Source organism: Raphanus sativus, chromosome 9, assembly GCF_000801105.2.
Source record: "Raphanus sativus cultivar WK10039 chromosome 9, ASM80110v3, whole genome shotgun sequence".
NCBI classification, from domain to species: Eukaryota; Viridiplantae; Streptophyta; class Magnoliopsida; order Brassicales; family Brassicaceae; genus Raphanus; species Raphanus sativus.
Genome location: NC_079519.1, coordinates 27,243,850 through 27,254,153, shown reverse-complemented (window position 1 = coordinate 27,254,153; position 10,304 = coordinate 27,243,850). Strand labels below are relative to the sequence as shown.

The 10,304-nt window shown below is 38.6% G+C and overlaps 2 protein-coding genes across 2 annotated transcripts; one reads left to right on the top strand and one right to left on the bottom strand.

Moving 5' to 3' along the window:
• Positions 1–738: 738 nt before the first annotated feature.
• LOC108827692 (pentatricopeptide repeat-containing protein At1g64100) lies at positions 739–3,154 on the top strand. Its single transcript, XM_018601156.2, has 2 exons — positions 739–2,853; positions 2,985–3,154. Exons 1-2 carry the CDS (start codon positions 816–818, stop codon positions 3,005–3,007), a joined length of 2,061 nt encoding a protein of 686 aa, XP_018456658.1. The 5' UTR covers positions 739–815; the 3' UTR covers positions 3,008–3,154.
• A 424-nt stretch (positions 3,155–3,578) lies between these two features.
• Positions 3,579–6,637, bottom strand: LOC108827690 (UDP-N-acetylmuramoyl-L-alanyl-D-glutamate--2,6-diaminopimelate ligase MurE homolog, chloroplastic). Its single transcript, XM_018601153.2, has 5 exons — positions 4,767–6,637; positions 4,569–4,685; positions 4,315–4,490; positions 4,016–4,161; positions 3,579–3,879 (listed from the first exon to the last, which is right to left on the bottom strand). The coding sequence occupies exons 1-5, from the start codon at positions 6,610–6,612 to the stop codon at positions 3,861–3,863; spliced, it is 2,304 nt and encodes a 767-aa protein (XP_018456655.2). The 5' UTR covers positions 6,613–6,637; the 3' UTR covers positions 3,579–3,860.
• Positions 6,638–10,304: the final 3,667 nt, after the last annotated feature.

Genomic DNA, 10,304 nt, shown 5'->3' with positions numbered 1-10,304 from the left:
GAAGTTATTTATAAAAATTTCTTGTATAGATTATTTTTATTTTTAAAACTTAAGTGATTTTTTTCAAAAGTTATTATTATATATTTTAATATTTTGTTCAATTTTGAAAGGTAAAAGGTTCAAAATATAAATAACTTCAAAATTTTGAACAAAATATTAAAATATATAATAATAAATTTGAAAAAAAATTCACTTAAGTTTAAAAAATAAAAATAATCTATACATTTTTATTTATAAATAAATTTAAAATTTTAAGTATATCTAAGATAATTTAATTATAAATATTTTATTATTTATATTTTAGTAATATACAAGTTTATTGAAGATATAATAAGTAAAAACATGTTATGTATTTATATAAATCAGAAAAAATTATCACCAAAGTTTTAAATTTAATACGATGAAAAAATAATAATTTATGTAATTTCAACTTTTTAATAATATTTCAATGTAGATTTATGCACGTTTTAAAAAGTTCGGGTAGGTTTTTAAAGTTTTAATTGAGTTCAGGTCGTATTTGGCACTAACCATTAGTTCGGGTTGTATTTGGCACGATCCAAATTGTTCAGGTTGGAATAGGCACTTTTCCCGGTTCATCCCAAGTGAACCAACTTTGATTAAACCGTTTTGGCAACAGGAGTTGAACCGGTCAGTGTAAAATCAATTTGAACCGATTATTTAACCAACCGAATTGACACGGTCATTGTTTTCTGATTTCAAATCAGTGATTTGGTTATAGTCGCTCAAGCCAAAAAGTTCACGACTTGACCACTCCTCACTCACTCGTCGTTGGCTTCTTGGTAATCTCAGGCGAAATGTTGGCTAGGGTTTGCAGATTCGAGTCTTCCTCTTCGTCTTCTGTGTCTGCGGCTAGATTTTTCTGTACGGGATCGATTCGTCATGCTCTGGCCGAGAAAAGCAGGGATGGAGAGAGTGGCGAAGCAGGTTTTAGAGGAGAGAGTTTGAAACTGCGAAGTGGATCTTATGAAATCAAAGGGTTAGAGGATGCGATTGATTTGTTCAGTGACATGCTTCGATCTCGTCCTTTACCTTCTGTGATTGATTTCAACAAGCTAATGGGTGCGGTGGTGAGAATGGAACGCCCGGATCTTGTGATTTCTCTCTATCAAAAGATGGAAAGGAAACAGATTCGATGTGATATATACAGCTTCACCATTCTGATAAAATGTTTCTGCAGCTGCTCTAAGCTGCCCTTTGCTTTGTCTACATTTGGTAAGCTCACCAAGCTTGGACTCCACCCTGATGTTGTTACCTTCACCACCCTGCTCCACGGATTATGTCTTGATCACAGGGTTTCTGAAGCCTTGGATTTGTTTCATCAAATTTGTAGACCAGATGTCCTAACGTTCACCACGCTGATGAATGGTCTTTGCCGCGAGGGTCGAGTTGTCGAAGCCGTAGCTCTGCTTGATCGGATGGTGGAAAATGGTCTCCAGCCTGACCAGATTACTTACGGAACATTTGTAGATGGGATGTGTAAGATGGGCGACACTGTGTCTGCATTGAATCTTCTGAGGAAGATGGAGGAGATAAGCCACATCAAACCCAATGTGGTTATCTATAGTGCCATCATTGATGGCCTTTGTAAAGATGGACGCCATAGCGATTCTCATAATCTTTTCATTGAAATGCAAGACAAGGGAATCTTTCCAAATATAGTTACCTACAACTGTATGATCGGTGGATTTTGCATCTCTGGTAGATGGAGTGCAGCCCAGCGGTTGTTGCAAGAAATGTTAGAAAGGAAGATCAGCCCTAATGTTGTAACTTATAATGCTTTGATCAATGCATTTGTCAAGGAAGGCAAGTTCTTCGAGGCTGCAGAATTATACGATGAGATGCTTCCAAGGGGTATCATTCCTAATACAATCACATATAATTCAATGATCGATGGGTTTTGCAAACAGGATCGTCTTGATGCTGCTGAGGACATGTTTTATTTGATGGCTACCAAGGGCTGCTCTCCGGACGTATTCACTTTCACTACTCTCATAGACGGATATTGTGGGGCTAAGAGGATAGATGATGGAATGGAACTTCTCCATGAGATGCCTAGAAGAGGATTAGTTGCTAACACAGTTACTTACAACACTCTTATTCACGGGTTCTGTCTGGTGGGCGATCTTAATGCTGCTCTAGACCTTTCACAGCAGATGATTTCTAGTGGTGTGTGCCCTGATATCGTTACTTGTAACACTTTGCTGGACGGTCTCTGCGATAATGGGAAACTAAAAGATGCATTGGAAATGTTTAAGGCTATGCAGAAGAGTAAGATGGATCTTGATGCTAGTCACCCCTTCAATGGTGTGGAACCTGATGTTCTAACTTACAATATATTGATCTGCGGCTTGATCAATGAAGGGAAGTTTTTAGAGGCCGAGGAATTATACGAGGAGATGCCCCACAGAGGTATAGTCCCAGATACTATCACCTATAGCTCAATGATCGATGGACTATGCAAGCAGAGCCGCCTAGATGAGGCTACACAAATGTTTGTTTCGATGGGTAGCAAGAGCTTCTCTCCCAACGTAGTGACATTTAACACACTCATTAATGGCTACTGTAAGGCAGGAAGGGTTGATGATGGGCTGGAGCTTTTCTGCGAGATGGGTCGAAGAGGGATAGTTGCTGATGCAATTATTTACATCACTTTGATTTATGGTTTTCGTAAAGTGGGTAATATTAATGGGGCTCTAGACATTTTCCAGGAGATGATTTCAAGTGGTGTGTATCCTGATACCATTACTATCCGCAATATGCTGACTGGTTTTTGGAGTAAAGAGGAACTAGAAAGGGCAGTGGCAATGCTTGAGGATCTGCAGATGAGTGTGGGTATGTCATTCAACACATTTTGTTTTCAAATTTCTTTGCTTACCTTTATAATTTTGGAGAAGAGCTGCAGCTTATGCTGTAGCATCAGGGAAACTTTCTTAAATGAATGGTTTGGTGTGTTTGTTTTGCAGGGTATCAGTTGGAGGATGAATGAAAGAATGAAAGACACTTTTCTTTTCCAAATTTACAAGGCCTTGTTGATTTTATTTTGTAGGTGAATTCCATCGGTTATGATTATTGTAGCTACGCTTCTCTATTGATTCTTATTGCTACAATTAACAACAGTTTCATAGATTTTTTTTTATCACTTGTTCTGTGATTTCATCAAATTTTTAAAAACAGAAAAAGCAAAGAAGAAAACGAGCAGAGAAAGCTGCACTCTCTCCAGCTCGTGGTTAAAAAAAAGAAAGCTGCACTCTCTCCAGCTCGAACTCCGGTTAACAATGATTCCACATCCAATTTCGGTTAACACTGAATTCACATCCAACTCCGTTCGGCTATGACCTTGCTTCTTTTCGTAGCTCCATCTTCCCTCTTGCAATCAGAACCTCCTTCTGCAACTCCTTAGTCCTCTACCTTGAAACAACAACCACCATCCTTCCATATTCGCCATAGGGTTTTCTTTTGGTTAGGTCTTGCTAATTAGTATGGAGTTGCCTTATTCCTTCTCATTGCAGTGTGTGGTATGTCCTACTCATTTGTGTTGATTTTGTTTTATGTTCTCATCCAATTTAATTTCGAGCCAATGAAGGCTTATTATTAAAAAAAACACCTGCCATATCTTAAACCCTCAACACAGACAAACGCAACAACCACTAACAAAAATTTGTACACATCTTCCTCCACCTTTAGAATCTCTTCTCTCCCCTACACTTACCTGATGACTCACAAAGGGTTGTTAAACACCTCCAAGTCTCTCGTACAGAATTCATGAGCTCTCTGCAAATCTATCTTGGCGGTGGAAGTAAATCTGATTCATGGTTTAATGATCTCACCATAGAGAGATATTAATGACTCTCTGGTAACCTGCAAAAGCAGAGCAATACGAGGAAAGAACATTTAGTGTGATCAGAGGAAGCATCTTGACATGTTTCAGTAACTCTCACAGATCAGAATCTCTGTTTAATCATTTGGCAAAAGAGGCTGTTTCTCTTCTACTTACCTCCATGGGAACTCGCTTGTGTCTATTCCAGCTTGATGAAGCTCATCAACGTATTGTAATGCTTCCCGACATTCCTCTCGATCATCATAGAACTCTTTCTTATCACCTTCAAGCTGATACGCTTCGTGGCCTTTCCCTGCTACCACCTGCAAAGAAAGTAAATCAGTGTCAAGAAACACCATTGCATAATGTAACTTAGAAGCTGAGATTACTTTAAAGAATTTCAATCCAGCAACCTTAATAACACACCAGGGAAAGTAAAAAAGGTGTACAGAGAATGGGTTTATTTAAATACTTACAACCATGTCACCTTCTTCACCCATCGCAACAGCACAACGCACAGCTACACGTCTAATGTCGTGAAGGAAGAGTCTATGACCATTTGCCAATGGAGGATAGTAATCATGTTCTCCGTGTTTCAGATACTCTTGCATCGTCCATCCAATCCCAGCCAACATGTCATCCAATATGTCCACTGAAATCACATTTAAAGAGTTTTCTACCTGTTACACATCAAGGGTTATAGACTCGAGCTAATCTCAGATTTACTCACATGGATCTTCATTCCCCGGATTATCAGATGTCAACATCGTCACATCACTCTTTTCAGTTGCGATTTTCGTCATAACCGGTCGTTTCCCTCTCTCAGTCTCACCCGCACAGCCAATAACTTTAACAAATCAGACGACAATACATATAAACACCATAAGAACTAGTGGATATGGATTAAATAGACGTAAGATGTATATACCAGTAATGATTCTTCTTGGCTTAAGCTCTCGAACCGAATCAAGCAGCCTTGACAAACCATCAGGTGTGTTAGCATGATCCACAATAACACCAAAAGCTTGTTCCTCATCAATCAACTCACACCTCCCCGGGACAGCATCGACTTCCTCAACACCTCTAACAATATCCTCAAGAGGAGCTCCGACAGCTATCCCGACAGCAACAGCAGCAAGAATGTTATAAATGTTATGCCGTCCTAACAAACCAGACGAAATTTCCAGTATACCCTGAGGTGTATTGACCAAAACCTGTGTCTCAAACAAAGACAGCTCAAACTTCAACGGGTGAACATCCGCTTTCGTGTTCTCCATTGCAAACGTCACAACAGGAACATCAGGGTTCCCTTGCTGGACGAAAAACGCTGCGTTTGGATCGTCAATGTTAACCACTTTCCTGTGTCTTTCCGGGTCGACCATTCTTGCAAACAACTTGGCTTCAGCATCTCTATACTCCTCATCAGTACCGCGAAAGCCACTATCCTCTCTGGCTAAATTCGTGAAGACCGCAATGTCGAAATCAACTTCGTCGCATTTCCCTGAAGCGAGTTCTTGAGGAGAAGCTTCCATAACCAGAGCTTCGGTTCCATTATGCAACATCTTCGCCATCATACTCTGAACCAAAACAGCATCAGGACTCGTCGTCGTTGAATCCATCTTGTTATCTCCATGGACGTAACAAGAAACACTGCTGAACATTCCTGTTCTCACACCCATAGCTTCATAGAGGCTTTTAATCAAATACGTGGTGGTCGTCTTCCCGTTAGTCCCCGTGACTCCGATAACCGCCATGTCCTTCGACGGATGCCTATAAAACGAAGAAGCTAACGCAGCCAAGACTGCTTCGGTGTCTTCGACGATGACGAGCGCTCTACAGCCTAACGTATCTTCAATATCGATCTCTTTGCTAGCCACAACCGCCACCGCTCCTCTCTTGTCAGCTTCGCTCAGGACGGAGTCGTCTCCTCCGTCGCAGCACACGAAGAGATCTCCGGCGCTTACGCCTCGCGAATCGTGCTGGATTCCGGTGATCTCGACGTCTAAGTCGCCGTAGACTGAGATCGGCACCACTTTGCTCTCGTCCAAGAGCTCGGCTAAGCTCAGTCTGAACTTAGGCTCCACGATTCTCGCCTTGGATTCGCCGAAATCATCCAAATCGAACTCGAATTGATGCTCCTTCTTCTTGCTGATGATCCTAGGGTTCCCTTCCTCGTCGACCCAGTCTTCTTCGTCGGAAGCTTCGGTTAATCCAGTCAGTTTATCGATCTCGTCTAAATCCACAGCTTCTTCTTCGTCAAGCTCGTCGGTGACGTCATCCTCTTCTTCTTCTTCCTCGTTTGTCTTCTTAGACGACGCCGTTTTGGGAGGATTAGGTTGGAGCAGTCCTTTTTTAACGAACTCGCTGCGTTTCATTGAGATGGCTCTATCAATGTCCGAGAACAGATCGCCTCCGGATTCCACGTCATCGCGTCCCGTCTCGGGCGCGTCTTCCACGTCAGCGATGGCCGAGAGGTACGTGTTTCGATTCTTCTCGAAGTCTTCTTCCTCCAGCTTCCGCGCTCTGGCGGCTTGGCGCTGTATCTGCTGAAACTTGGAGACGCCGTGCATCGAATCCTCCGGGGCTTCGGGCGGGTCGTCGTCCGCCGGGTTCGGGTAAGAGCTACGACGGGTGGGGCCCGCCGCTAGCTGAAGATGACGACGGGGATTTCGGGAGAATGGTGAGTATGCCGGTTTGAAGGAGAAGGAAGAGGAAGAGGTGGTTCGACCTAGAGAGAGGAAGACGGGGTGAGGAGAGAAGAAAGTGAAGGCCATTGGAGAGACAGGAGAGTGAGTGTGATGAAGAAAGGTTTTTTGAAGGGGATAAGAGTTTTTCTTTTTGTTGCGAAACGATAATACGATGCGTTTTCGAGTGTTAGTGATACGAGGTGGGTTTGAACTTTGAATACAGTATAGACAGGCGTAATAATGACCAAGCCCACCAAAATAGCCCACTTACAATGGTAACAGATAATAGGTTGATTTGATTCCTATATCTGCCATCTTAGGAATTTATTGAAGATTTCTTTTTTTTTTTATATGCCCTATCCGGTCGATTCTAGTAAGAATGCACTTATTGCTAAAAAATGGATTTAGTACGAAGCCGTCACTATACTCCCTAGCTAGGTTTGGAGTACATTCCGACTAATATTAAAGTACAACTCGGCTTGTACTCGTATTTCCCCGTAAAATCAAATACTCAGCAGTGATCAAGTCAAGTAACAAATACTTCAAATAAGAACTTTCAAATACAAGCTAAATATCAAGTCTTTAAAAGAAATTAAGTAATTTACTCGTTTGGACTTGTTACTCGTTCCTAAATACTTCTTTTTTTGTTTAATCAACATTGGCATAAGTTTTTATAGTTTCGATTCGAAACTTTCGAAACCTTATTCCACTTAAATTTTAAAATTATGTGAGCCGTGATTCTTTTTACTTGACTTGTTTGTCTCGTTTCACTTTAAAAATCAAGTACTCGACATCGTTAAATCAGATAATAAGCCGTTTAACTTGTTATATACTTTTTTGTTTACATATTATTCGCTAGTCGTTTCTAGAATTTTTAATTAACTATTAAAAATATATTGTCTTTTATTGTAACTAAAATCAGATGAACATATTAGAATGATATAATTAGTTTTTTGATTAAAAAAGATAGCAAAATTCGTATGATTATTTTTATGAGATTTTTTTTTAGTTACTTACAATTTTGAAGTAATAAATATTTTTAAAATGAGTACTTGATTTTAACAACAAATCGGATCAAGTAACTTGCAAGTACTATTCTTTCTCTTAAGTAATTGATATAGTAAGTAACTGTTTTAAACAAGTAAATTCCAAATCGTAAATATGATTATTTGACCAAGCCAAGTATCAAGCATTCGAAAATCAGCAAATACTTGGTTTGTGCCCACTCCTTATTGTTAGGGGTATACCAATTGTCTAGCACAACTCACTATGTAAATAATTATGGTCGGAACCTAAACACTGACTGGCTAAGCAGTGATACTTTGGTCGAAACCCAAATGCTGGCTGGCTAAGCAGTGATACTTAGTTCCCAACAAGTATCAAACTCAGAACAAATATGGATACACGCTGAGCTCTAAAAAATTATCACTGGACTACTACAGCGTTGGTTGTTTACTGAAGAAATAAAACATGAGTTACAATAGAAAATCGGCAAAGTTAAAAAGACAAAGCCAGAAAGTTCGCAGAAAGAACAATTCCAGAGACAAAAACCAGAACGAAAGAACTATAAACGATTACTAGGACTATCTAAACAACGAGACCAGAAAGATATGCCAATAAACTACTAACTAGGATGAATTAGCAACAAATGATGTCAGTTGAAAGTAGGGATGTTAAAATGGGTTCAAACCCGCGGGTTCTTAATGGGTTTTAGAAAAAATAATGCCCATTTAGACCCATTTAGCTAGTCGGGTTTCAAATGGGTAACCCTTTTAAGACCCATTTATTAAATGGGTTTTCACTAAAATAAATGGAGATCCATTTAACCCGTTTATGTTTTTTTGTAATTTAACATAAAATTAGATTTGTGGTTTATGCGGAAATTTTTGATTTTGATGTTTTTGACGTAAATTTTTTGATTCTACAGTTTTGGCAGAAAAATTCGATTTTGTGGTTTTGGCGAGAAAACTCAATTTGTGATTTTTGCGGGAAAACTCAATTTTACGATTTTGGCGGAAAAACTCGATTTTACGATTTTGGTGGGAAAACTCGATTTTTGTGGTTTTGGCGGGAAAAACTCGATTTTACAGTTTTGGCGGGAAAATTCGATTAGTGTTTTGATACGAAAACTCGATTTGTGTTTTTGGCGGGAAAACTCTATTTTGTGGTTTTGGCGGGAAAACTCGATTTGTATTTCTGATAGGAAAACTCGATTTTACGGTTTTTAGCGGGAAAAATCGTTTTACGGTTTTGGTGGAAAAACTCGATTTGTGGTTTTGGTGGGAAAACTCGATTTTACGATTTTGGCGGGAAACTCGATTTTACGATTTTGACGGGAAAACTTAATTTTGTGGTTTTGGCGAGAAAACTCGATTTAACAGTTTTGGCGGGAAAACTCGATTTATGTTTTTTGATAGGAAAACTCGATTTGTATTTCTGATCTAAATGGGTCTAAATGAGTTTAAATGGGTACATGTAAATTTCGTGGGTTCTAAATGGGTAGCCCTAATAGGTCTAAACCTATATGGGTCTAAACTTATATGGGTTCTAAATGGGGTGGGTGTTAAATGGGGCGGGTCTAAACGGGTTGGGTTTACCCATATTAACATCCCTAGTTGAAAGACTTCAGCCACTTAACATTACTAAAATCAGAGATTAGGGATCATAAAGTTTCTTAATATATTGTTCACAATTTACCGAAGCCACGAGAACACTGATCCGACTAATCCACTGCTCTAGTCCAAGATTGGGTTTGCATGCATGAACTAACCTTACTCGAATATTACTCCCGGTATAAGAATCTCAAAGATATAAGTAGAGCACTAGAACCAAACATAGGCACCGACCAAATGAAACCATTGGATAGGATAAAACGACATGCCAAGTAGAGAGGCAACTCCCGAAGGACGCACAACAGACTATGTTGCTGCACAGATGCTTAAGCACAAGCAGAAAAACTATCCAACACTCTGAAAAGACATTCGTACTAGAGCCCCTCTTGTGTAAAAAATTATTTTGGTTTTTCACATTATAAAGAGTTAGAATTTTACTATAACTTTATTTTAAAGTAAAAAACCAGAGTAATGAGTAAAAAATAAATATTATTTCATTATAGTAATCCAATTTTTACTATATTATAAAATAGAAAATAGAGTAAGATACAAATGATTTAGGCTCTGATTGTTTAAGACAAGACCTTGACTATTGTTTGTCCTTGTTTTAATTTAGGTTTCGACAGCTAAGATTTTCACTTTATGTTTTTGGCTTTAGAAATTATCGATGTAGAGAATTTGGTTGTTGAAATTTTGGTTACTAGTTTAAATTTTATTAAAATCAAATTGGTACTTATAATTATATTATTATTGAAGATAACACATATATATATATAGATTATAAAACAGTTCATATATGGATCTCAAATGAATAACAAAAAATAAAGGTTTGATTTTCAATCTTAATTTTAATAAAAGTTTACAAAATTAAGTAAACAAAATTAAATAAAAGATTTAGTTACAAATACAGGAAGGGTAAATTATACATAGCTGGATCGCGGAACTAAGGTAGGAAGGAAGGACGGTGGATTTAGGTAGATATACGACGGGTTTAACATATAATAGCTTATAACAAACTCGCTTGTTAGTTCGAACCTCTGATTATCTATTCAAATAGTATTATGCTTGTTTGGTTTGTGTGAAAATGAACTAAAACGCGAAATTAATTTGAAGTATAGAAAATTTTGAAAACGGCCTAGGTCTGATACGAAAAATTGTTGGATCCCT